The 27,182-nt window shown below is 41.5% G+C and overlaps 1 protein-coding gene across 4 annotated transcripts in view; it reads left to right on the top strand.

Moving 5' to 3' along the window:
- The window catches only part of CCDC149 (coiled-coil domain containing 149), a 56,831-nt gene that overhangs the window by 4,968 nt on the left and 24,681 nt on the right, over positions 1-27,182 (top strand). For all 4 annotated transcript variants that reach the window (XM_081876299.1, XM_081876298.1, XM_081876297.1 and 1 more), the window contains exons 2-5: positions 4,169-4,330; positions 4,672-4,710; positions 12,278-12,385; positions 26,495-26,611. In XM_081876299.1, the coding sequence (XP_081732425.1) occupies positions 4,169-4,330; positions 4,672-4,710; positions 12,278-12,385; positions 26,495-26,611 (426 nt within the window). The remainder of the gene's footprint in view (positions 1-4,168; positions 4,331-4,671; positions 4,711-12,277; positions 12,386-26,494; positions 26,612-27,182) is intronic.

Below are 27,182 nucleotides of genomic sequence, written 5' to 3'. Positions count from 1 at the left end.
TTCGCAGAATAAAATACATAATTTTAAAAAAGGAAATAAGTAAAACAAAACAGCAAAGCTGATACAAGGAGAAGACAGAGACAGGTGACTTTGTGTGTGTGTGTGTGTGAGAGAGAGAGAGAGAGAGAGAGAAAGGAGTCCACAGGTGACAGAAAGAAGGAGGAATCTGTATGAAAGGGAGGATATCATTAGTTATTCTTAATTAAATTAATATGCAAATCCTTTATTTTAATAGGACTTACTCTTAAGTAAATATGCCACTTTAATATTTCAGTGTTGATTTGGAATGAAAATTAATTTTATTTAGTTGAATGATAAAATGGTAAGATTTTGCAAACTGAAAGGGAAAAAAACACTTGTTTTGGAACTACAGCCATATGGTTCTTGAATGTGGAAGAATTGGGAATTTCCTCAAAGCATTATACAGCTAACGGGCAAGAAAGAACAACTGCCACCTACAGTATACTAGGTTCCAAGAGTGATAAGTGCTGCTAACTTTGATTTCAGGTCTGCTGATGTTAAAAGTGAGCAAGAGTCACAGAGAAGTGAATCGAAGGTGGCAGAGAAGGTGATAATAAGGTGGAAGAAAGTGAGGAAAGGAAAATTTGAAGGAGGCAGGCAATAATGAGCAGGTGAAATGAAGTAGAAGGAAGAAAATATAGAAAAGTTTGAGAAGGTAAAGAGAATGGAGAGCAAGGATTATGAAAGATGGTGAGATGGGAGTAAGTGATAACAGAGGAGGAACTGGGAGGTGCAAGGAGAATGTGGGAGGTAAGAAGAGAGAAGAGCAAAGGCAAGACAGGTGATGCAGGACCATAAGGTAGGGAGAGAAAACGACGGAAGCAGGTGGCTGAGACAGGAGCTGGTAAAATTGATAGGCCTTTTTGGTAACAAAACACAAGCATAAATAGCGATGGTGACTTTCCCTCTTTCTCAATATCAACCACAGGTTTCAAGGAAGAGAAGGACCCGAGAAATAAAAGAGAAGCTATATGTATTAAAAGGGTTCGAAAGTTTGCCCAACAGTACGTGAAATATTGGTTTACTTGCATTTAGAAAAATTGTATGCCACTACCTCTGTGTAATAGGTGGTGGGACGCTAGTACTATTAAGTATAAATCAAAAGGGGAAATGTAAAAGTGAGTCCTGTGTGCCTGGCAAGGAATATATGGTGCACCTTGGGTCTAGACTGGTTGATGACCACTGCTCTAAATGAAGATAGGCCAAAGCTGATAAGTGACACCGTAATCTGAATTTCCGAAGTTTATAATGGTGTGTCTTTCACTTTTTAGATTTCCCCTCTCCAGTAACTTGACTAATGTCCTGGCATTATCAGATTATGAAGTCATTTCTGTTCAGGAGTTAATGAGATCAAAGCGGATTTGGCACTAAAAATAGCTATGGACAAATAGGGACCATTTGATGGAGAGGAGAGCTGTTTCACCTCTCTGTAATGTTGTCTTTCTCATTCTGTTTTGTTTAAAGCAGTTAGCAGGCAGTAAGATAGTTCAAGCAGTAATGTAAGACAGTTCAAGCAGTAATGTATTATATCAGTCTTTACTTAATATGATCTTGTAGTGATCATAGTCCACTTACGATGGTAAATTAGTGGTAGATAAAAGTCAGTAGACAGCAATGAAAATTATTATTTTGAAGGTATTTAGAATTAGTGAAAAGCAGATGAAATTTGAATCTAACAACTGTTTAATGAAAGCATTAAATAGTTCATTTTCACAAAAATACACGAAGATGTATTCAGAAGATTCACTTTTTAAAAAATACCTAAAAACAAATAGCAGAAGCTATAACCATCTGCAATAAATGGTGGCTCTTTTTTTAAAAAAAGAAATCAAATAAAAGTGGTTATTTGCGTCTTAAAAGTAAAAAACCCCCACTGTATTTTAAAACCAGTATATCACAGTAGCATCACTTGCACATCATGGTAAGCTGCAGTTGATGGCTCCCACTTTGTTTCATACAATTTTTTTACCGCTTGATTGTAGAAAACCCTCAAAGCAGTTCAAGTGGGAGAAACAAAGCATAAACCCTGACTTAATGTTTCAAACTTAACTGGGATTCATGCTTGGTTGTGATTTGCTTGGAGCTGAACAAACCACAGTCCTCAGTTTAGTTGTAAATCTAAGCCAGCGTTTGTGGTTGTTTCTCACACTCAGTCTAGGGTAATTGTTCTTGGCATACCAGTTGTGGTTTGTTTGACTGAAAGAAACCAGGATACAGTGGTACCTCAGGTTAAATACGCTTCAGGTTACAGACTCCGCTAACCCAGAAATAGTGCTTCAGGTTAAGAACTTTGCTTCAGGTTGAGAACAGAAATTGTGCTCTGGCGGTGCGGCGGCAGCAGGAGGCCCCATTAGCCCAAGTGGTGCTTCAGGTTAAGAACAGTTTCAGGTTAAGTACGTACCTCCAGAACAAATTAAGTACTTAACCTGAGGTACCACTGTACCTGGTTTGGATTTAATGCTAAGCCAGGGATTGTGGTTTATTTGATCCCACTTGTGCTTGGAGCGAAGTTGGAGCAATCGCCACATACCCAGCGAACCATTAACTCTTGAAGTAGTAACAAGGTGTCCACAACCATATTTATTATCTGCCTATCTGCAAGTTTCATTGTTGTGTTTGGTTACTCGGAGTATGAAATGAGGCTTGTGTTTCCATTTCCGTTTCCACTTTAGCCCTAACCATAGTAAGCCGTAGGATCCAAACTGGCAAACCATAGTTAGTGTTTGCCTTCCAAATCAAAATAAAAAACTGTTTGAAATGGGTTTCTGATTTGGTTTTGGAGAATAAGTGCCAACTGGAGTTTGCCAATCCAAACTTCATGACCAATTATGTTTAGGGCTAAAGAAACCAAAACAGAACTCCTGGATCTGTTATGTCTGGCACTACATTTCTTTATGTTAAAGATGGGAGCTGAGGCTGAGAAAACAGTGACTTACTTGCTTAAGGATACCGTCTAAGCTTGAACTGGGGCCTTGTAGCTCAGACTCTTAACTGCTTTAACATATAGCAGTTTCCTTTCCAGAGTTCATCATTATTACAGGTTCCAATGTCATTTCAATGGTGCATAAAAAGCTACAGATTCCAGATGCCTTTTTAATCAGGGAATTGGCCACTCTTAAAGTGTCACTATATGGATAAGAACAATAATGTTGCTTTATTGAGGGTAGTGCCAAGGCATCATAACCCAGAAGGTTTATGGCAGAAATTCAACTTTGCTGCTGCCAGTAATAAAATTAATCCAAGGTGGAGGTGTCCTCTTCAAAGTTCATTACCCTAGAATGATATCTCCTTCCCTTTAAAGGGCTCTTGAAAGGATGCACTTGCTACTTTTGGGTACCACTCAATGCATTATTATTTCTTCATGACCTGCAGGTATATTAATGCACCTTGACCAGTAGAAATAAGAGCTGTAAGGTTCAAGAAAGCCCTTCTCTACATTTCCCCCAGTCTTCAAAAAAGGAGCAGAGCAAAAGGGGTCTTTTGACTGCAGACCAAGTGTGAACAGAAACAAATTCAGCAGTTTTTTACACATATGAAACACTAAAGCACATTACATATTTTAGGTGCATATAAATGTCCTTTTTAAAGGGATGTGCCTAAAAACCTCACATGTGAGTAAGATTATATTGCATTTGGAAGGCTGTAATCGAGTTTGTGAGTAGCTAGTAGAAAAAATACTGGGCTTCGTTGGATAAAAGGGTGTCATCAAAATGGAGGGAATAGTATAGCTTTTTTTACTTTTATAGAGTAGTGAAAGAAAATGCATCTCTGCTAGCTGAATTAAGCACTCTGTGGTCTGATACTTCAATTATGAGTGTGTTTATGAAGAAGTAATTCCCATTATGTTCAGTGGGGCTTACTCCGATGTAGGTACGTATAGGATCACAGCCTAACTACAATCCTCAGTATGTTTACTTAGAAATAAATCTATTTTCATCCTAAAGGTTGTAATGTTAACCCAGAAACTGACACAGTCTATAGTTCCTTTAAAGCACTAAAATGTGTGTGCCCTTGCCTTTAAAGTAGCATTTTTGCACAATGCACCTGGTTGGTTTGGTTTGGTTTGGTTTGGTTTGGTTTGGTTTGGTTTTCTTTTGTTTTGTTTTCAAGCGGCACGTACAAACTTTTTGCCTTGACTTTCTTGCAGTATTTGGTGTGTAAAAGGAAGCTGGAAAGTAAGAAGGAAGCACTGCTAATTCTTTCCAAAGAGCTGGACACATGTCAACAAGAAAGAGACCAGTACAAGCTTATGGCTAATCAGCTACGGGAGAAGCACCAATCACTGAAAAAGAAATACCGGGAACTGATCGTATGTAGCTGGTTTGATAACTTTCTGTTAATATCTGCTTATATTAAATCTTTTGCTTCTTGTAACACATTGTGCATTATTAATCATTTCCTTGTAATCCTTTTAGTTCTGTGTTCGTGATGCTGTTTTTGTTCATTTTTGTTCATTTTTATTTAATTCATAATTATGTATTCACTACTATTTAAAGCACAAATAGAAACCTCTTCGACCTTACGGTCTAAACCTCTTAGTCCTTTGATTGCAGTACTGCAGTGCTTCATTAAATTACTTTTTCAAGCAAACTAGATTACTTTACAAAGTCCTGTTATTTTTCCAGTGACATGTAAACTCCCTTCTTGTAGGACGGGGACCCATCTCTTCCTCCGGAAAAGAGAAAGCAGGTAGGTTTCATTTTTGCTTGCGTGCACATATAATTTACTGCTCTATGTCATTGGTTTTGTTTTTTTTTTAAAAAATGCTAAACTATTTTATTTTGATTCCACTAATCAATTTACAGTGGTACCTCGGGTTACAAACACCTTGGGTTACAAACACTTCGGGTTACAGACTCCACTAACCTGGAAGTAGTACCTCAGATTAAGAACTTTGCCCCAGGATGAGAACAGAAATCATGTGCTGGCGGGAGCGGGAGACCCCATTAGCTAAAGTGGTACCTCAGGTTAAGAATGGTTTCAGGTTAAGAACGGACCTCTGGAACAAATTAAGTTCGTGACCAGAGGTACCACTGTACTCACTTTATATTTCAAACCTGTATCCCATTGGACCCTCAAAGCAGTTTGGTGAAAATCCATATAAAACAAAGTAAACCTGCAAATCAACAGTAAAAGTTCAAACAGATGCTCTGCTCCCGAAGCTGTGTGCTCATTGGCAAAAGGGCTGTTATCCTAGCAGGGCCTCCCCGATGATGAGGTGGAGATGCAGCCACCGCAGGCAGTGAAAGCCCCAAGATGGTCTCCTGCGAGTACCCCACCTGCTGTGCCACTACCGGAATTGGCACCAGCTTCCGCTGAGATCTTGTGGTGGAAGTGGCAGGAAGGGCACTTCCTGTTTTGCGCTGCCACTGGGCAAGGCTCTCTTAAGGAGAAGCCTGGCTGAATTTCCCCCCTCCGCCCAGCAGGCTGGCAAGGCTTTTCAAGGGCTTTGCCTTGAGGGGAAGCCCTTGCAGAGTCTTACAGCCGCCCCCCCCCCCGCATCACGAGGATGGCATCAAGGCATTTTGTCTCTTGCCAAAATGCCTCAAGCTTGCCCCTGCTATCATCCCAGAAAGAAGGAGTGTACCGTTCTTGAATCAGGAGTATATCAGAGCTGTAGGGTCCCCTGCTTCCAAGAAACTGCTTTCTCATGAATATCCTGTGCAATCATCCCCTCCGCAAACTGTTCCATACTTCTTAGTACTGGGTTCCCAAGTCATGGTCCATAAACCATCATTGGTTTGCAGGTGTCAATCAGGTGGTCCACAGCGTATCCACGTTAAATATTCATACTGATTTTTATTGATTTGTGTTGCTTCTTTTTTTTCTCATATTGTATTATTGTTACAATTTGATTTCCACAGAATTCAAATTGTAATACAATAAAACACCTTAAAAGAAGCAATAAACATACAATTAAAAATCACACAGCGTCTAGTACAGTGTATTACAGTTGCTAGAACAAGAAGAAAAATCATTAAATCGTCCGCCTTAGTACTTTTCAAGCACTCGGCCAGGAAAAAAGTTGGGAACCACCGGTCTAGTAAAAGAGAAATTCTGAATCGGGTTTGCCACAATCTAAACCGTAACTAACAAGTAGCTCAAACACTTCTATCAACAATGAGAGGGAAATTGAAGGTGCCCTCTGTTGAAGTAGATTAGAGGATAGCAGTGGCATTTTGTCAGTTCTTTGGGCATACTAGAATTAGTAGGTCAACAGTTTTCACTGCCTTCATTCCCAATCCTACCCCCTTAAAACCCAAACATTGTGATGGAAATGAATGCTTTGGGTTGTCACGTCTTTAAAATATTTAAAAGCATTCCATTTGAAAATAATTTTCAAGTAAAGCTTTGAATTCATTTGACTATAATATTTTCAGCTAGAAAGACCCACACAGGTTAATCAACAGTGGCTTATAGGGCTAAGGAGAAGTGTTGTGCCACAAATTCCCTCCTCATAGATATCCTCATGAATGTGCATTAATGCAAGGGTGTTTGTTAAAGCCATCATTTTTCATTGGGTCTAGGAAAGAGAAGGACGAGTTGTGTCATAACTGAAAATTGTGGCTTAAGTTCCAGTAACAATTCTGGCTTGCAGACTAAGATCGAACCATGGTTTCAAATTTTGGTTTGTCAGAGCTTAGACCGCAGTTTCCCAATTCAGAATGGTATCTCCCTATACCAAGGAATCTTTCTCCAGCTTCTGGATTGCAATACCAGTTAGAGTTTGGGAAAGCAATAGTTTCTGGCCAGCAGGAAGGGGCAGAAAAATACCGTATTTTTCCCTCCATAACACGCAGATTTTTTCTCCTAAAAAGGAAGGGGAAATGTCTGTGCGTGTTATAGAGCGAATGTGTGGTCCCTGGAGCCGAAAAATCAGGCAAAAATCAGGCAAAAAATCAAATCGCTGCGCTGCACGGAGAAGCGAAACCTGAAAAGAGGAAGTGGCTGCTTTCCTGCATTCTGCCTCAGGGTCTTACTGCCCACCCTCCTCTGTTTCGTTGCTGTGTTTGCTGAAACGGAACAAAGAGCAGGGAAAGCCCCTCCCCTCCAGGCAAGCAGAGGGGAATTCCTCTCTGTGCTGCTGGGGGAGAGGGAGAGAGAGGGGGGAAGGGAGAGAGAGGGGGGAGGGGGAGGGAGAGAGAGGGGGGAGGGAGAGGGGGGGGGAGGGAGAGAGAGAGGGGGAGGGAGGAAGGGAGGGAGGGAGGGAGGGGGAGAGAGACAGAGAGAGACAGAGAGAGACAGAGAGAGAGAGATGGCTGGCTTGGGTGGGGGGAAACTTTTGCCTTTCTTTCCTCCCTCCCGTTAAATCCCTCTCCTGCATTCTTAGCCAGCTGGTTCTCTGCACACCCCTCTCATGTCCCTTCTTTGTTTTTCCTTCACTCCCCACTTAAAATGTGGTTACAAAGCATAGATCCACATGGATCCTCAGGATCTTTGCATTGGGTCACCCCAAATTCACCATCAGATCACATAGCATGTCCATGGCTACAGCCTGCACCAAAAAAATCACGCACCCACTGTTGCCTGTGGCTGCAATGGTGCAAAAACGTGGTTACAAAGCATGGATCCACAGGGATTCTCAGGATCTTTGCATTGGGTCACCCCAAATTCACCATCAGATCACATAGCATGTCCATGGCTACAGCCTGCACCAAAAAAATCACACACCCACTGTTGCCTGGGGCTGCAATGGTGCAAAAACGTGGTTACAAAGCATGGATCCACAGGGATTCTCAGGATCTTTGCATTGGGTCACCCCAAATTCACCATCAGATCACATAGCATGTCCATGGCTACAGCCTGCACCAAAAAAATCACGCACCCACTGTTGCCTGGGGCTGCAATGGTGCAAAAACGTGGTTACAAAGCATGGATCCACAGGGATTCTCAGGATCTTTGCATTGGGTCACCCCAAATTCACCATCAGATCACATAGCATGTCCATGGCTACAGCCTGCAACAAAAAAATCACGCACCCACTGTTGCCTGGGGCTGCAATGGTGCAAAAACGTGGTTACAAAGCATGGATCCACAAGAATTCTCAGGATTTTTGCATTGGGTCACCCCAAATTCACCATCAGATCACATGTCTGTGGCCACAGCATGAAGCCCAAAAATGATACATCCACTGTTTCATTCAGAATGTTTTTTCCCTTGTTTTCCTCCTCTAAAAACGATGTGCGTGTTATGGTCAGGTGCGTGTTATAGAGTGAAAAATACGGTAATTTGCAGCCTGTTTTTATCTAGGGCACTGAGGATGTGTTGGAACATCTAGGTGCTGGCAGTTGGATTTTGAGTGTGTGGAGTTGCTTTCTACCATGGGGATGTCTATTTTTATTTATACACGGCTTTCTTGTAAAAGAAAAACCATCCAAGTGGCTTACAACAAGTAAAACAGTTAAATCATGAAAAAAGTCACAACCTTATTTAAAACATACAACAGTTAAAATACTAAAACAGATGAAAATTACCCCAACTTTCTAAGCATCAGGTCTGTTTAGAAGCTGCTCTGCTTGCATATATGTAAATACAGTAAAGCAAATAGATATGGTGTCCTTACAAACACCCTAGGTGCTCCATCAAAGGAGGCCCTAGAGCACATCATTGTTCCTGGAAGTGGGGAACACACAACAATATCTTGGGTCTATCCTCACTTTCATTCCTTTTTCAGTTCTAGTCGTAAAACATTCTTAGAAGTGTTCAAAGCTGGAAACTTGTTTTACAAAACTTAGTCTGGCTCTTCTTACTATGCACCACCTCCCTAGTATTAGGAATATGTTGTTTGGGCACTTCGTTAAACGAAGTGTTAGTATTTCTCTGGTGAATCATATTTATTATAAAATCTGATGGTGAGTTTACTTTCCCTTCAATACACATTGGTTTGATTGTGCATTTTGTTGGAAATATCCTCACTAGAGCTCCAAAAGCATTTTATTTGCGTGGAAGCACTGTGACAGGTATCCTTCATCAATTGAAAATTAATGCATGAAAGTTTGTTTCTACAACAAAAATGTAACGCTAGCAGATATCAATTTTTGTGGTTGGTGTTGAGCTCTAGGGTCTCTTACTAAGCAAAGCAGGTTTTACTGCATTAAGTTGGGTGCCACAATCATACAAAACCATTGAAGTAGAAATTGCAATAAAAATTGCTATCAATCACACTTCTGAAGTGTACTTGATGTTTCATCAGATTTTTCTACCTGTTCTCCTTTCTTCCAGTTGTCTAACTTGAGCTGTGAGCTTAAACACTGGAAAATAATTTAAGCTTCTAAGAGACTTGAGCATGGTTTGAACATTTCTGTCTAAATGGCTTTCGTACTGTTGTCTCTCACAATTGCCCCTCTTGTTCCCCCTTCATCCAAAAACCTAGTTTACAGGGCACGGCTGTGGGATGGGATAACAACTTCTGTGCGCTAACTACGATTTATCTGCAGAGGACTGAAGGGTGCATTAAGTTTGTTACTATCCACCCTTCAGTAGTCTAAAGCAAAATAACTTGTGGCAGGATTTCAAAAGCTGTGTTATGGAAATTGAATTTTAGGGTAGTGGGTGCTTTAGGGAGAATGTTACTTAGGTTACTGGCTTTTTTCTACTTGGGTTGGGTAATGAGAGAACAATCAAATTGCCATATGGCAAGTGTACTTTGGTTTATTTTGGTTTACCCCTCCCCAAAGTCTTCTGCTCATTGTGCTGACCGAAAAACCTTACTTTTGAAGCTTTATGTCATGGGAGCCCTGGGAAAAAAAATACTATTCAGGTTGAGGCTGGTTCTGCTTATGTAAAGAGTCTTTCAAAGAGCATCTGCTGCAGATGACTCCATAGGTCCTCTTGCTTTTGGGAGCTTTTGTCCTGGTGACATTTTTGTTTGTGAAGGAACCCCTCCTGTGTTCATCAGTATACAGTTGTACCTTTGAAGTCAAACGGAATCCTTTCCAGAAGTCCGTTCGACTTCCAAAACGTTCAGAAACCAAAGTGCGGCTTCTGATTGGCTGCAGGAAGCTCCTGCAGCCAATTGGAAGCTGCGCTGGACGTTCGGCTTCCGAAAATTGTTTAAAAACCAGAACATTCACTTCTGGGTTTCAATCATTTGGGACCTGATTTGTTCGGGAGCCATGGTGTTTGAGTTCCAAGGTACGACTGTACTAACACTTTATACTGTTTCATTGGTAAGAGAAAAAATGACTATTACTCATACTTAATCTAAACACAACACAAGGGCCCTTGATTAGGCATTTTATCTATGTGATATTGAATGATATCTTAATTTTCTTCTATCCTGTTTCCTTGATGTTACTGTTTTTATTTAAACCACTCCATGAACCAAGAACTTGTACATTGAATACTAATAACGAACCATAAGCTGTAGATCCTACAGCAAATTTATTGTGCTATTTTGGTGATGTACAAATGACATGTGAATCTCGTGGAATCCCATAGAACTGTAGAGTGGGAATCTAGCTCAACCCCCTGCAATGCAGGAATCCTGTCCACAGCTGTCTCTGGTTATTATTTATTACTCCTATGATCCCTGATTAGAAAGCCCAATAAAAAGTTACTGAAATAAAAATAAATAATTAATAAAGGAAATGAAGGTTTTGCAGATGTGTCAGTGGATAGCTGTTCAATGCTGTGCCAAACCATAATTTAATGTGATGTGCAAAAAAAGGAACAAGGCTTGGCAAGCGATGGGTTTGTGCACTCCTCTTTCCTCTCCCCCCGCATGGCTAAGAGGGAGGTGTTTGGAATTTTCATTTTCCAGATTTGTTTAGTACAGCTTGTTTCATCTGAACTAACTGACTGGTTAGTAATGATGATTTGTTTGAATCAAGCCAACTTGAAGCCATGGTTGAAGTTCCCATTGACTCCTGTGGGTGCTTTCCCCAAAATTCATATAGCCGATAAAGGCTGCACAAACCAGTTTGCAACCATAGCAGGAATTGTGTCACATTAGGTAGCTCCTTTATCGAAGCAGTTTCCATGAAGTTATAATAGACATTCTAAGAGAAAGCAACAGACAAATAGGTCTTCCATCATTTATTATATGTAAACAGGTATATGTGATAACTTTTCTAAATACAGTGGTACCTCAGGTTACACACGCTTCAGGTTACAGGCTCCACTAACCCAGAAATCGTGCTTCAGGTTAAGAACTTTGCTTCAGGATGAGAACAAAATGGTGCTCCGGCGGCGCAGCAGGAGGTCCCATTAGCTAAAGTGGTGCTTCGGGTTAAGAACAGTTTCAGGTTAAGAACAGACCTCCGGAATGAATTAAGTACTTAACCCGAGGTACCACTGTAACAGCTTTGTGACTTTCTCGCAGAGTTAATAACAGCTCTTCATACTTACAGCCAGCAATTGTTTATAAATGATAATAGATTGACTAAATAACTACAGCTGAAAGGAAAATGGCTGTAAATACAACTCCATCCTTTCATTTCTTGAATGAACACTGGTTCATTGGTAACCATGGCCAGCTCTAAGCAATAGAGGTTAGAAACAGTTTTGCAAACTGCTGTATGGGGTTAACCATGGTTAGCAAATCACCAGTGCAGATGGTTCACTCTGAAAAGGAGAAGGTGGCTGAGATTTGCATGAGAAGCAAAAAGCTGTATAGTAGTCCTCATACTTCCACTTGTATAAGAACTTGCACAAGTTGTTCTTTTCTTGCACAATGCTCTAGGAGGCAGAAGATGCCTTTTGCATGTAACAAAGCACGTTTGGCTCCAACCCAGTGAGCGAGAGCTATGCAAGAATGTGTTTAATGTTCTTGTGCAGTTCCTATTCACTTCAGGGAGCTTTCAGGATATCACTTCAGGATAAATTCCCATTGGATTGCACCAGTTGATAAGGTGCAGTTGTAAGTGAGTGACGATGTAAATAATATTTCTTTTCATAAACTTCCTCATCTTAATTATGGCCTTGTGATATTTAACCACTGGTCTCAATCCCTTGTAGTAAACAAAGTGTGGCAGGATTTTTCCCCTGTGGTATCAAACGATATTTGTGCTGCCATCTGTCTTTGTTTATGTACAAGGTTTATGTGCACACATGGTTGATTTATTTTATTTTTTGCAGTAATTTTAGTTATAGGAATGATGCTTTTTGGCCTAATGAAGCGTTTGGTTCCCCTCGCCACCAGTCAAACTATATACAAATGTCGCACTGCATAAAGCTTAATGATTTTTCTCAGTCACATCTTCATCATCCAGCTTTTGACTCACTCTTGTTTGATGAAACTTTGCAATTTTCCTAGGCTAATCTTGCCCAACTCCTGAGTGATTCTCGGAATCGAAATAAGCATCTGGGAGATGAAATCAAAGAACTTGAGCAGAGGCTGGGAGAAGTCCAAGGGGACAACAAGGTATTGTACAAGTTGCATTTGAAAGTAAAAAGGTTATAGCTTTTGAAGTAATCTAGTCTCTCATTCAATTTGCATAACCGCAACCAAAGACAGTTTTGCCTGCAGTTTTCCAGATTGTGATCTATTGGTATTTAAATTGGAAGTCCAATCCAAAAAGAATCAATAACATCTATGCAACTTTTGCACTGTGCCTTTCATAGTGCTGTGTATGTGTTTGTAGCAGTTGCTCAGTATTCAAAACTCATGAATCCCAGAATAAAAATAGCAGTCCCTTATATTACAAAAGGGTTTTAATATATTGTATAATTATTATGCCACTTTTCTCGCAAAAGTGACCCAAAACAACCTACAAAAACAATAAAACTAGTGTGGGGAAAAACACCCAATAAAAAATTAAAAAAACAACTATACAGATAAAGACAACCCTTCTCCACTAACAGAGGTCACAAATACTTGAAACTCTTCAAATTAAGGGCCAAAAGCGCAGGTTAAAAGGAAAATGTTTGCTGTACTTGAGCTTTGATCCTTTAAGGTAGACCCTTCACATTTTGGTTTGTATGTGCATACGTTTCAGGAGGTCTTAAAACTTCTTCAAAAAGGCATTACATTTACCCCCTAGAGTTTTATCTTTTGACTCTCTAACAACTCATATCCGATTTGTAATCAAGTTCTTAATTGGCAGTTTTTCCACCCTAGTACTGTGTAGAATTCTCCCTCTTCAAACGCCTATTTCCTTTTGCAGAATATCATTTTATAGTTGGAGAATTCAAACAGCAGAGCTGTTTCAAAGATTAAATGAGGAAAATATTAAAATGCAGTTAGTTCTGAGTGTCATAAACATTTCTGATGATACCTGAGAAAGGGTAAGTGGGCTTCTCTGGTTTGTTGTTTTCCTTCTCTCTTGAATGTAAGAAGCACTGGCTCCTGGCTCCATCTAAACCTAATCTAAGAATTGTAAAGTGGATGAGGCCATAAACTCCCCCACCTGCTCCATTAATCCCCTACTGCAATTTGCAAAATAACTTTCTATATATTGTGATTTAAAAGCCAAATATTTAGATGCTTGACATACCCTTTATACTGCTGTTTTGAGTTAATCATCACTGGCTTTCATAGTTTTAATTAGTGTTTCATAATAAATTATCACTAGAAGGAGAGGCAGATCACTTTCTGTTGTGATTTAGTATTTTCTTTTACTAGAAAATTAGTATTTTCAGTAAGTGCAGGCACCATTTTAAAAGGTCCATTATATCAGGAATACATTCACATTTTGCTGCTTAAAAAGACAGATGGGAGGGTTCAAATATATACATATATATTACTTTTTTACTTTAAAACATTGCCTGCTAATCACTACTTTATAAATTCATTCCTAAATTTAGCAGTTTATATGGAACATTACTCGTAATTCTGGCACTTGGTATTAAACAAATGCCACTTGTCTGTGTTAACTAATATATATGAACTCAAATGCATTTAATAATCGTAGCTTTATCCATGTGCAAAGCGTTGAAAACCAGGATTTAATAGTGCAATCCAGAAAGTGCAAGATTAAGGAAACAGGATTTTAAAGCAGAGCAGCAGCCTTCATGGCTGGACTGACCGGGGCTGATGGGAATTGTAATCTGGAATAGCTGGGGGAAAGGCTTCATTAGTGCATAGGCAACATAAAGTTCAACAGTTTAATGCTCAAGTAGGGAAAGAGGTGAACATTGCTTCCAATCTGACCTGCAGAGGCTTCCCATCTAATCCGCCCCCTGCCATGTTCCCTGAAGCACTGTCTTTTAATTACATACATCAGCCACTGTCTCAGCTCCTTCACATCCTTTGGTAGAGTTCTCAGCTGCAGGCTCCTATGCCAGGGAAGCAAATATAAGGCATATGGGACAAAGTATCTGAAGTGTCTGAAGAGGAGACCCTGCTCAAATTATTGTGTTGATGCTGAGAAGGAGAAATGTAAAGAGCCCCTTGTGTCTCAATCTGCATGGAAGAATGTTGCTGCTGAGCTTTTAGGCCTTGTTGTTGTTTAGTCGTTTAATTGCATCCAACTCTTTGTGACCCCGTGGACCAGAGCATGCCAGACACTCCTGTCTTCCACTGCCTCCCGCAGTTTGGTCAAACTCATGCTGATAGCTTCGAGAACACTGTCCAACCATCTCGTCCTCTGTCGTCCCCTTCTCCTTGTGCCCTCCATCTTTCCCAACATCAGGGTCTTTTCCAGGGAGTCTTCTCTTCTCATGAGGTGGCCAAAGTATTGGAGCCTCAGCTTCAGGATCTGTCCTTCCAGTGAGCACTCGGGGCTGATTTCCTTCAGAATGGAGAGGTTTCATCTTCTTGCAGTCCATGGGACTCTCAAGAGTCTCCTCCAGCACCATAATGCAAAAGCATCAATTCTTTGGCGATCAGCCTTCTTTGTGGTCCAGCTCTCACTTCCATACATCACTACTGGGAAAACCATAGTTTTAACTATACGGACCTTTGTCAGCAAGGTGATATCTCACCTTTTAAGATGCTGTCTAGGCCTTAGTTCAAAATACCATCCTGTTTAAAATTCTTTGCTGCCATATATATTCCCAACAATATATGGAAGATTAGAGCCAGTAGCCTGGTTCACACTTGGCGAGACACTCTGGTTTGATTTTGGTTTGTTATAACTGGTTTGAACAAAGCACAGTTTCTCATATTCAGTCTAGCAAGAAACCAGTTTGTACCAAACTGCAATAGGAAGATTTAAACTTCCTCCCCTCTTGCATAAAGAAGGATGGTACAAGGTTGAGGCAGTTGCTTATCTCTGTGAGTTGTTTGAGGATAAAATTGCTTGTCTCTACTGGGACCTCAGCTCCATTGTTATAGCAGATGAATTGCAAGAAGGGTCCAGATCACTGTCTAGTCTAGTTGTGTTTGATGTGAACAAGGTAGTTGGTTTGATCTGGGACACCATGTGCTCTTGATCTTTGCCCACTACGGCTGAATAAAACTAGTAAGGAAGGGATGGCTGGTTGGGCCAGGGAGGTGATGAATTTCTCCTTGCAGGGGGATGAGGTGCCTGTCTACCTAAAGGAGCCAGTGGTAAGACCATAAGAAACCCTTGCAGAATTAAGAAAACCTAAATAACTACCAGCAGATTGCTAATAAACCTTCTTGGGTCCTTGAGCACCTGATTGTGGGCAGATCCCAGCTTTCTTGGAAAACTGATTTTCTAGATCCATTTCAGTCAGGGTTTAGGCCTCATTTTGTTGGATGACTGTTTTCAGAGCGTAGTGCCTGGGCAGTCTTATTTACCCCCATGTGGGGTGCCACAAGAATCCATTTTATCCCCCGTGCTGCTTAACATCTACATGACACTGCTGAGTGGAATCATCAGGAGTTTTGCTGTGTATTGTGAGCAATATGTGTGGCAATGGATGTGGTAAACCAACATCTGGCCTCAGCAGTGAGCCAACAAACTGAAGCTTATTCCAGATCAGACTGAGGCACTGTTAGTGGCTTGTTTCCTAGACCACATGGGCAGGGCAGGCCTGCTTTGAATGGGAGCTTACATGCCCTCTGAAGGTGCAGGTGCATAGCTTACGAGTACTTCTGGATTCAATACTATTGCAGTGGTGCAAAGTGCCTTTCATCATTCATTCATTCATTCATTCAGTCATTCATTCTATTTGTATGGTGCTTTTCTGCACAGAAAAAAAATTATGCTCAATACAGCTTGCAGCAAAGAAAACAGGAATAAATTTCAAACAAACACTACAAAAACAATTTCGTAATGACAACAAAACAATAACGTAATAACAATTTCATAATAACATCGCCAAACGATAGCAAATATAATAATATACAACCAACCACATTTGAATACTATAAATATAGCAAGATTGTATAAACGGCGTACATCATCCTTTAGCAAAAATAACAAGGGAGGTTCACAGTTTCACCTTATTCCTCCCAGGATGTTGCTGGTGGCCCAGCTATTCCCCTATCTGGACAGAGAGAGCCTAGCTTCTGTTGTTTATGCTCTGTAACCTCTAGTTAGATTGTTGCAATGTGTTATACATGGAGTTGCCTTTGAAGACCGTTTGGAAACAGCAGCTGGTGCAGAATTCAGTGGCCAGGTTGCTGAATGGGACAATACGGCAGGAATCCATTGGCAATCAATTAGTTACTGAAGTCAATTCAAAGTGTTGATTTTGACCTATAAATAGCCATGGACTTTATACCATAAGGACCACCACACTCCTTGAGAACCAACCCTGAACTTGTGTTTGTCATCTGATGCCCTTCTCCTTCTCAAAAGAAAGTGTGGAAGTTGGTAACATGAGAATGGTGTTCTCAGTGGTAACTTCCTGCTTGTGAATTGCTTTCCCAAGGAGGTATGCCTGACTCACCGTTATTTATTTTTATTTTTATTCACTTAGGCTTTAGAGCCTTAATTTAGAGGGTATTGGGTCTATCCATTGCCTCCTTTTTGCTCATCTTTTTAGTGAGGTAGGTTGAGTTAGATCTGCCCTTTTATATGTATTATGGATGGGCATCTTAGGTTCCTATTACTGTTTTTATATTTAGTTTTAATGTTGCTTCGTGAAAAAAACATCTAATAAATAATACAACAACAACAATAGGAAACCACTGTTTCCCAAATAGGTCTGAACAAGATTAATGTTTTAGCTTACAGTGGCTAAATTTATCATAGGCCTGCTGTGCAGCACTTTTATAGAATTAAAAGAAACATGTAATGTTCAGTAATGAATTGCTTTCTGTGGTGGTAGTTTTAATATTTGCCAGTATCTCACATGTACAAGATTTGTGCACATTTGTTTTTCTCTGCAGAGTGTTCTGTTTAGAAAATCTTTCAAACTGAGAGTCCCAGCATGAGTTAAAACCTTGTTTGTTTACACTGGCATTAATCCTCAAGCTGAAACACAGCGATGCCCCATTTGCATTCATGGATTCAACTCTAAGGATTGTAGCTAGGAGCTGGGTTTGCACATCACAGTAAGCCATAAACCATGGCTTACTGTGCATGAGTGAAGAATATCCACTTTGCTCCTTCCCACTCCATGATGTGCAGCCAACAAACCACAAACTGTAGCCAAGTTTTGTTCTTGTCTGACTGTACTGCTGATTGTAGTTTGTTGGAGCAAAAGAAATTAGAGTCCCTGGTTTGGATGTCTAAGGTAGGGATCATTTCCTCCCAACATACTAGCAGAGAGGAGACAAAAAGCCCAGATAGAAATGTTCACAGCAAACCATAGTTATGTGCAAACTGGGATGCATCTTGTTCTTTCTTTTCTGAACTATGTATAAGAACCCAAAGCCAGTAAACTTCAGAGGGGAAAGCAGTGTGGTCTTATGTCTTGGCACAGATCTTTTTGTTTATTTACATGTTTATAGACAGGAGGACAAATGGATGAGAAACAGCTGTCAGCATCAGCAGTGCTTGCCCAAGGCAAAACCCACAAAGCTTTTAGACTTCCACAACCTCTGAATACTTGAGCGCTTCCAGCTTGTATAAAACTGCCTGTTTTATTTTCACCTTTAGCTTTTGCTATCTAATCTTAATTCATTTATTTGAGGCTTTGCCGACGAGAAAGTAAAAGGCTTTATTCTTAGTGATGAAATCTGATGTCAGTAGTGTGAAATCCCAGGGAGGGATAGCCTTTTGACGGCTTAAAATAATGATCAATGTGCTCCTTTTCTGGGTTGAAAGGGCGCACACAGGCTCCAAAAAGTAAAAGAATATAAAAGAAAAAAATCTGCTTCAGTGGAGGCCAGATAGCTGCCTGAGCAGATGGGAGGCTACTGCCACCAATCTTCACACTCAGGGGAACCTGTTGAGGACCACAAAACAGGGTGCTAAGGTGGTAGAACTGGGCCAGTTGCAGATCCACTGGATCCTATGCCATCCCATTGCCAGATGAATGCCCTATTTGGACCCCTCTCCTGTGCCAGCCTGAAGTTTCTAGATGATGGCCGTGTTGTACCTCCACTGTCAGACTTGCTGGGAATTGCAAGTGTTCTGTATGTGAGCTTCCTGTGGACCTCTGGTTGGCCACTGTGTGAGTAGGATCCTGAACTAGATGGGCTGTTGGCCTGATGTTGGTCTTCTTATGTTCTTACGAGGAAAGGCATTTTAAAATGTGTTCCTTGAACCATTGGGTTCAGCAAAGCGAGCCCCGCTGCGCTGGCAGATTGTTAATTTTGTTGGAGTATTAGACAAAAGCACTGTAATAATAATTAAAGCATGCACACTCCCCAAAGAATAATTTCGGTATCGTTTTGATAGTTGTGCTTCTATCTGTTCCAAAGTGAATGCCCAGATGGTCTCTGCCAGTGTCACCTCTGGCAATAGATGAGCAAGCAGCTGCTTTTGCAGCCTGAAAAGATGCTTTATGGGTGAACTCTGCCTGGATGTGTGATTCATACAGTTGTTTTTCCCCAAGCAAACTGGGCCATAGGGGCGGGAGGAGGAGGGGAAATACTTCAGTAGACATATCTATCAATAGGAGCAGAGGCATGGTTATTACAGGGTTTGGGGGGATTTTAAGTTGTGCAGTTGCTTAAAAATACTTGATAATAACTAACCGAGAACTGAGTGAGGAATGTGCTTTAGCCAATGACCTTTTCGGTTGTGGCCAAAAAACCCCAAGTTCAAGTGGATTAAGTACAAAAGCAAATTAATTACATAATGTTCTTTTTAAAAAACAACCTAGGCTTTTCATTTATTTGGTGCATCTCAAAAATGTTAGAAAGCACCCAAAAACCTTTTCTGGCAATCTATCTGAAGAATTTGCAACAGCAGTTAACAGAACTGTGGTGACACGCACACACTGCAGTTTGCAAGTTGAGTTCTAAGGCTGTTTATTTTTGTGACTTATCACAATCTCTTATCAAGCCTGACACACACCACCAGAACTGCTCCTGGATGCAGCTTGCCTGAGGTTTAAAGGTATCTTTGTTTAATGCCACCACGGACAGAATGTGCCTTTTGGACAATAAATGCAAAATACTAAAGAAATAAAAGTGTTTCCACTATTTCTGGGCTAGAAGATAGGAAAATCTGGAGTTTTCTGGAAGAACTGCTAAATAGTTCTGAGTCACCAGTAGTGAAATATTATTTTGAGTAGGAGTGGCAGATTGGTTTTAGGGAGTGTGTTGTTCCTTGCATTGTGAAGCAATGCTGGAAACATTAAATAATTTATTGTGCTTTAATACAAGAGAACTGCATCTTAGTTTACTTCCCAGCTTCTTTTCTCTGCTTCTAGACACATCTCTTCAGTTCTGATGATTTTGTTTTTTCCTCTTCCCCATCTCTTAAAGGAGCCTTACCTTCACGGTGAGAGAAAAAGATAAACAGCTTACTGGGGGGAAGCTTAGAAGGGTTCCCCTTTTAACTAGGATTTAAAGCCACATTTTAAAATTAGCTTTTTTCATCTCGATGCATTTGAAGCCCTACCCCAAAAAAGTTTTCATTATCTGCAGTTAAGATGGACATTCACTTGAGGAAGATGAAATGTGCAGGTAGGTGTTGCAGAATTCCATGGTTGACTCCTAACATCACCTTTAAAGTTAGAAGGCAGCCAGCATTGCATCTGCACCAGAGCACAGCTCCTATCTTTTGTGTTCTTTCTTCTTCACAGTTTCTTCTAATTTTAAGCAAAGATTTGCTTTAGATATACCCATTCCAGTTTGGGTCCCCAGAAAGCTACCCAGCAGCAAAATTTTACAGAGCAGGAAATAATAATTACCTGCCCTTCACCCTAAGGTCCTAGAGCAGGTTACAGCATTAAAACGCAATATTAAAATCAGTTTGAAACAACTAATAATCGCACAAATAAGGTGGGTTCTAAAATATATACATCTCAAGTGTCAAAAGCCAGAGGTGCATTTTCAGCAGTCACCAGGAATTGTATACTAAAATTGCCGGACACACCTCTGTGAGAAGGCATTTCCACACCTTAGGGGCTTTCACAGAGAATTTATTGTTGTTTAGTCATTTAGTCATGTCCGACTCTTTGTGACCCCATGGACCAGAGCATGCCAGGCACTCCTGTCTTCCACTGCCTCCCACAGTTTGGTCAAAATCATGCTGGTAGCTTTGAGAACACTGTCCAACCATCTCATCCTCTGTCGTCCCCTTCTCCTTGTGCCCTCCATCTTTCCCAACATCAGGGTCTTTTCCAGGGAGTCTTCTCATGAGGTGGCCAAAGTATCGGAGCCTCAGCTTCAGGATCTGTCCTTCCAGTGAGCACTCAGGGCTGATTTCCTTCAGAATGGATAGGTTTGATCAGGGCTGATTTCCTTCAGAATGGATAGGTTTGATCTCAAGAGTCTCCTCCAGCACCATAATTCAAAAGCATCAATTATTCAGCGATCAGCCTTCTTTATGGTCCAGCTCTCACTTCCATACATCGCTACTGGAAATGCCAGCCCCCTAATCCCTCTTGAGGGTGGAGGAACTAGTAAGAACACTCTCTGCTGATCTCATAACCCGAGAGGGTCTGTAAGGAAGGAGGTGGTCCTTCAGATATTTGGGGTCTCAGTCATTTAGGATTTTAAACACTAACATTAACACTTTGATTTGGGCCCAGAAACAAACTTGCAACCAGTGCAGCTGTTTTAAAATGGGTTATATGATACCTAAATGGAACCGCAGCCCCTGATCTTGCTGCTGTGTTTATGGACCGGTTGAAGTTTCCGAGTTATCTTCAAGGACAACTCCACATAGAGCACATTGGAACAATCCAATCTGGAAGTTACTAGAGCATGGATTACAGTGACCAAAAGGGGCCGCTTCCCAGATGTGAGAACCTGGGCGCGCATAACACCCTTTGTCTTTTCAGGATTCAGCTTCAGTTTATTGGCCAACATTCAAACACAGAATGAGTTTCCTGGGGGCTCTTACAACCCAATAAATGCCATCCAAACAGTCTACAAAGACAGTGCATGTGAGTGCATTAGACTACTCCAGTCCAGATGTAACTAAGGCATGCAGGAATGTGGCTAGGCCTGTCCTATTTGGGAAAAGGTGCAACTGGTTTACCAGTCTAGGCCTAGCAAAGACTCTCCTGGCTACAGCTGCCACCTTGGAAAGCCAGGAGGAGCGTGGAATCCAAAATCCTGGTTTGTAGGTGCTTCATTTGTACGTCGTTTCCCCACATACCTAACATTCAAACTGTTCACAATTGTGCATAAGAAAAAGAACCAAAAACACAAGTGTCAGGGGCTCAGGAGCTGAGGCACAGGGAAGATTGGAGAGCGAGGGGGAGGAATCCGAAGGGAGCGTAGGAGGGGACAGTGGTCCGAGGGATTCCATGAGCCTCTCCAGCGAATCGGAAGATTCACAGAAGGGAGCGCCAGTGGCCAGGGGCAGGGGGGTCCCAAGGGGAACGCCCCAGGAGCAAGGGGGCAGCAGGGACTCCCAGAGCAGTGGTTGGAAATCAGGACCAGCTTCCCCACCAGAGCAGAGTGGGGGGGAAGAGTCCCAGGCATCGGGGCCAGTGCTTTCCCCACCAGGGAGAGGAGACGAGGCAGAGTCTACCACGCCTCCCTCGGAGAGTCGGACAACGGAAGGGAGGTCAGATCCGGCCAGTGTCACGGAAGAGGGAAGCAGTGATAGAAGTAGTGTAACAGTTAGGAGAAAGGTCACTGGGTTGGCGCGAGAAGCAAGTTCAAATGTACAGGAGCGCGGGACAGCAGAGAGTGAGGATTGGGAACCGGGTCCTAAAGCACGCCGGAGGCAGGGGGAGGAGCTAAGCGACTCAGCGTCAGAAGAGTCCAGAAAGGGCAATGCCCCAGAGGGCAGGAGGACCCAGAGGAGAAGAGAGCAGCGCAGGAGGTGGAGCAGGGCTAGGATCTTAAACTGGTGTGGAAGGGGCGGAGACTCAGACGGGACTTCGCCGATCTAGAGTCTAGACGTAGGGCTGCACGCTCTGGCTTTGAAATGGAAATTAAACTTCATTAAAGACTTTTGTACATAACATCAGCCTGGCGTTGGTCCTCTGTGAGCTGGGACCTAGAGGCAGCTCTGACAACAAGTAACAAATCATTATCAATAATAATTATGAACTCTGTTTTCTGAGTGTTGGTCCACAGCTGAAACAGCACTGTGCAAGTTCAAGAAGGAAGTGTCATCAGGGCTGGAAGAGCCCCAAGGTTCGCATCAGTACAAAAAGCTTAGGGGGGGAACCCTAAGGGGTGGACCCCCATAAGCTGGTAGGCTGTTGAATTGGGGGGTTGGACATGGAAGAACAACACCAGATCTGACCCACAAACGGCTAAAGAGATCACCTTACCAGAATTTCATCTGCAATATCAGCTACTTGTGAAGGCTCCTGCTGTCAGATTGAAACTCAGGGGCTTGATTCTTTGACCACCAGCTTCTCTTAGTCCTCTTTTCAACCATCTTCCATTCATGTCTTTATTATTGGTAAAAAAATTTTTTTAAAGAAATAAATAAATTGGTGCTTAAAAACATACACATAACACCTTCCTCTTCTTCCCCATTTTTGCTGGCTGGAATGCGAAAACAGCCCAATTTGCCAAAATGAAAGCAACATGGGGGTCAATGCCTCATTGAGGCCTGCAAGTCAGTCACCCTGTGGAGCTTGTCAAATGAAGAATAGCAGCCACAGCAGCGTGGGCTTAATGGGGCTGAAGCAGAGGATCGCGGGTCATTTGCATCAGCAATATTTTAATTGGCCCATAGGTACTTAAGTGATTGGCATTCTGAAATTGCTTTAGGTAGCCTTAATATGTGATGCTCAATTTCAGAAGAGTGATCTTCTATTTCATGAAATATAATGATGTGCATTAATTCTGTAGCGCAGCTGCAAAATGTTAAGTCATGGGAGTTTTCACTGCAGATTTCTCATGCCTCTGCGTCAATTCTACAAATTGGTCCACTGAGATGTAATTCTTTCTCTCTCCCAGCAATGCAGAATGTGGAGGGGGGAGGGTTGGAGTTAAATAGTTGCATCCACTATGGCCTCATCATTTTGTAGGTAACTTGCGCACTTTATTTTCACTCCTCAAAACATTTTTGACGGTAGCTTTGAAAACGGTTGGCTCCGAATTGAGTTCATGCTAGTTTGAATACTTGCTATTAGAGAGCACATAAACACTGGTGAAATATTTTGGTTTTTCATATTGGGCACATCTTGCCTGACACGGGGATTGATGAGGTTTTTTTAACTGCAGTGTTATTTTAATAATAATAATAATAATAATAATAATAATAATAATAATAATAATTTATTATTTATACCCCGCCATCTGGCTGGGCTTCCCCAGCCACTCTGGATGGCTTCCAATAAAAAATAAAAAATTAAAACACTGCAATACATCAAACATTAAAAGCTTCCCTAAACAGGGCTGCCTAAACAGGGCTAAAACTATTTTAGAATTCTCACTGTAAATAAACAGATTGCTGTGTCTGAAGCACTGAACAAAGCTGTACAAAAGGCAATCCCAGATTGAGGACTTCATTCACTGAAATTAGGTACTCGGTGGAACTTAGTTCTGAGTTAAGGGTAGCGGGTGGTGCTGTGGTCTAAATCACTAAGCCTCTTGGGCTTGTCGATCGGAGGGTCAGTGGTTCAAATGCGTGTAGTGGAGAGAGCTCCTGTTGCTTTGTCCCAGCTCCTGCCAACCTAGCAGTTCGAAAGCACGCCAGTGCAAGTAGTTAAATAGGTACCACTGTGTTAGAAAGGTAAATAGCATTTCCATTCTCTCTGGCACTTGTCATGGTGTCCCATTGTGCCAGAAGCGGTTTAGTCATGCTGGCCTCATGACTCGGAAAGCTGTCTGTGAGCAAATGCCAGCTCCCTCAGCCTGAAGCTAGATAACCGTCCAGGGGTCCTTTACTTTTATATTTTAGGCTGTAGGTATTTTTAAAAAGTAGTAGTAGGGATAGATTATTGCTACTACTGATAGGGAAGTTCAAGAAAATAATTAAATGCTCTAGATATGTGTTTAATTGTTATTCTCATAATTGTCCTCCAGCTAAAACTGAAAGAAAGCCTGAGGTCTATTTGAGACATAACACACTGACAAACACATAAGTGTCTAAGTGTGTTCTAGATTCCGGTAGGTAGCCGTGTTGGTCTGACACAGTCGAAATATATATATTTGTGTGGGTATATATATATATATGTGTGTGTGTGTGTGTGTGTGCGCGCGCGCGCATGTGGGTATATATATATATATATGTGTGTGTGTGTGTATGTTAAAGAAAATGTCCAGTAGCACATTAGAGACCAACTAAGTTTGTTCTTGGTATAAGCTTTCGTGTGCATGCACACTTCTTCAGATACTCTGAAACAGAAGTCACCAGACCCTGGGGTAGAGTTTTTCTCAGGAGGGTAGTAGGAGATGGGTGATTGACTCAATGGGTATGGTCTAAGTGTGTGTAAGTGCAGGGAGGGGCACATGGACAAGAATTGGGAGGGAATCTAGCCCTCCAGGTGATGCTAAACTACAACTCCCATCATTCCTGGGATGATGGCTGGGGCTGATGGGAATTGTTGTTTAGAAATATCTGGAGAGCTGCAGGTTGCCATCTCTGGCCTAACCCTCAAACTGAATCCATTCTCCCCATGTGCTTTACTTGTAGTCAGGCTTACTTCTGTTACCGTAACCCACCCAAGGGGAAAATGGGGGATGGGCAGGTAAGATTTGAATAGGGAAGTTGTAAGTGGTGAGAAGATTGCCCCTCACATGTGCACACATTTGTTATAAAACAGGACTCACAGACATCTGTATCATCATCATATATTTCTATATCCTGTTCTTCTGTTGATGTACTCACATAACCTAATAGCAGAATTAAAAGAAAGTCCAATAATAGAAATAAGTGCTTAAACAAAAACAATATTCAAAAATAAAATACAATAGAAATAAGTGCTTAAACAAAAACAACAATATTACACATGCTTTGTACATATTGGAGACAGATTTGGGTTTAAACATACTTTTCTGCTTCTACTACAACAGTGAGAAAAAGGGACATTTAGTGGCAAAACTGAGAGTACTTCATGCATGAATGTGCATTGATTCATCACAGCAGAACATATGAACTGTCACAATGTAAAAAGGATTTTGTATGAGACGATATTAAAGCTATTCCTTCGGTCTATGATTGATACTCTGCACATGGAAACCATTGCTTGATGTTGCCTAATGGGACAGACTTAACCACCTAGCAGTCTTCTTTGTATGGTAGATGAACAGGTGAGCATACTCCTTCAGTGCACCATATGGTAATGTACGAGGCTGTACCTGCGTACACCTGATTTGCACCTAGGTTCTTCCATTTGAGGTGAGATAACTGCACCCAGGCCTCCACACATCACCTTAAGTGTGTAGTACAGAGTTATGCAATGCTCACTTACTCTTCTACCAACCAAAGAGGATAGCTGGCCAGAGAAATGTGTCTGATGGCATATATGGATATCACGGGTCAAGAGCCCATTTGGGGGGGGGGCTGTGATTGGCTACAACTACCTGTTAAATGCATTGTTGGTGGTAAATCTAGGTTTATCTCTGTATATGTGTGTGGCGATCACACAGGGTCCCCGGGCTTTTGACGGTCTATTAATCCCTGTGCCACCACTGTGATTGCTTCCCCTCTGCCACCAACCCGTTTCTCTCGGGTACACACCGAGTCCAGACAGTTGTTAACATTAAAACAAATAATCAAGTTTATTTTATAAGCATGAACAAGTTTATGGTTTCAGATAATTTTTCTTGTCAGTTTCTTATCCTTAGTTTCTATACCGGCCTATACCTTCCTAATAACTTCTAACTGATTATCCCAAATGTCTATCTGACTCCTCCTAACAGTTTCACTCACTCTCTCACATCAAAACTAGACCAACCCACAGACTTATCCTCCCTCTTCCTTCTCCAACTCCCAACTGACTTCCCAACAACTCCAACTCTACTCTAACTCCTCCCCTTGGGTTCCCACTGGCCAATCACTTAACACTCATTTAACCCTTTCCTTATGACCCACCTAGGAGAGCAAACGCCACAATGTGGAACATCCCTTATACTGCCTTCATTAATCCTCATTAAACGGCCTTAATTCAAGCACTAACTTGCTGGTGTTTCTTTCAGCTCCTTAGGATGACAATAGCTAAACAAAGACTCGGAGATGAGGAGGTGGGGGCACGCCACTTCGCACCACATGAACGTGAAGACCTTGTCCAGCAATTGGAGAAAGCACGAGAACAAGTACTTACCAATGAGCATGGCTTATACTTGTACATCTGTTCCTGGTACCTCCAGAATATATTTTTGGATGTTGAGTTGTTTGTAGGGCAGAAGTTAGAAACATATAAAGAGACCTGCTGTATCAGGCCAGACATCACCTCGTCTGACATCCAGTTACCTTATAGCATTTAGTTGGATGCTACCCAGAAGCCCACAAGCAAAGCATGAAATCCAAATCCCTCTCCAAATTCCTAAGGGAATTTGTCTAGTTCCTTTCTAATGGCCATCGCTACACCTGGGCTTTGAATTTCATAAATAAATAAATAAATAAATAAATAAATAAATGTGTTGTGAAGAAGTATTTTCTTTTGGGACATAATCTAGTTTTAACAGTTAAAAGGGTATGGGGGTGAAATGCTGCCTACATTCCCCTCCTGCCTATTGCTTCTCCTCAGCCTCCTCCTTTGCCTCAGCCAGGCTCCCTACCATAAGGAGAGATGTAATTTGGTTATTAGGGACGCGGGTGGTGCTGTGGGTTAAACCACAGAGCCTAGGGCTTGCTGATCAGGAGGTCGGCGGTTCGAATCCCTGT

Source organism: Podarcis erhardii (genome assembly GCF_964252035.2).
Source record: "Podarcis erhardii genome assembly, chromosome: 9".
Lineage (NCBI taxonomy): Eukaryota > Metazoa > Chordata > Lepidosauria > Squamata > Lacertidae > Podarcis > Podarcis erhardii.
This window is presented reverse-complemented; position numbering and strand designations above follow the sequence as displayed.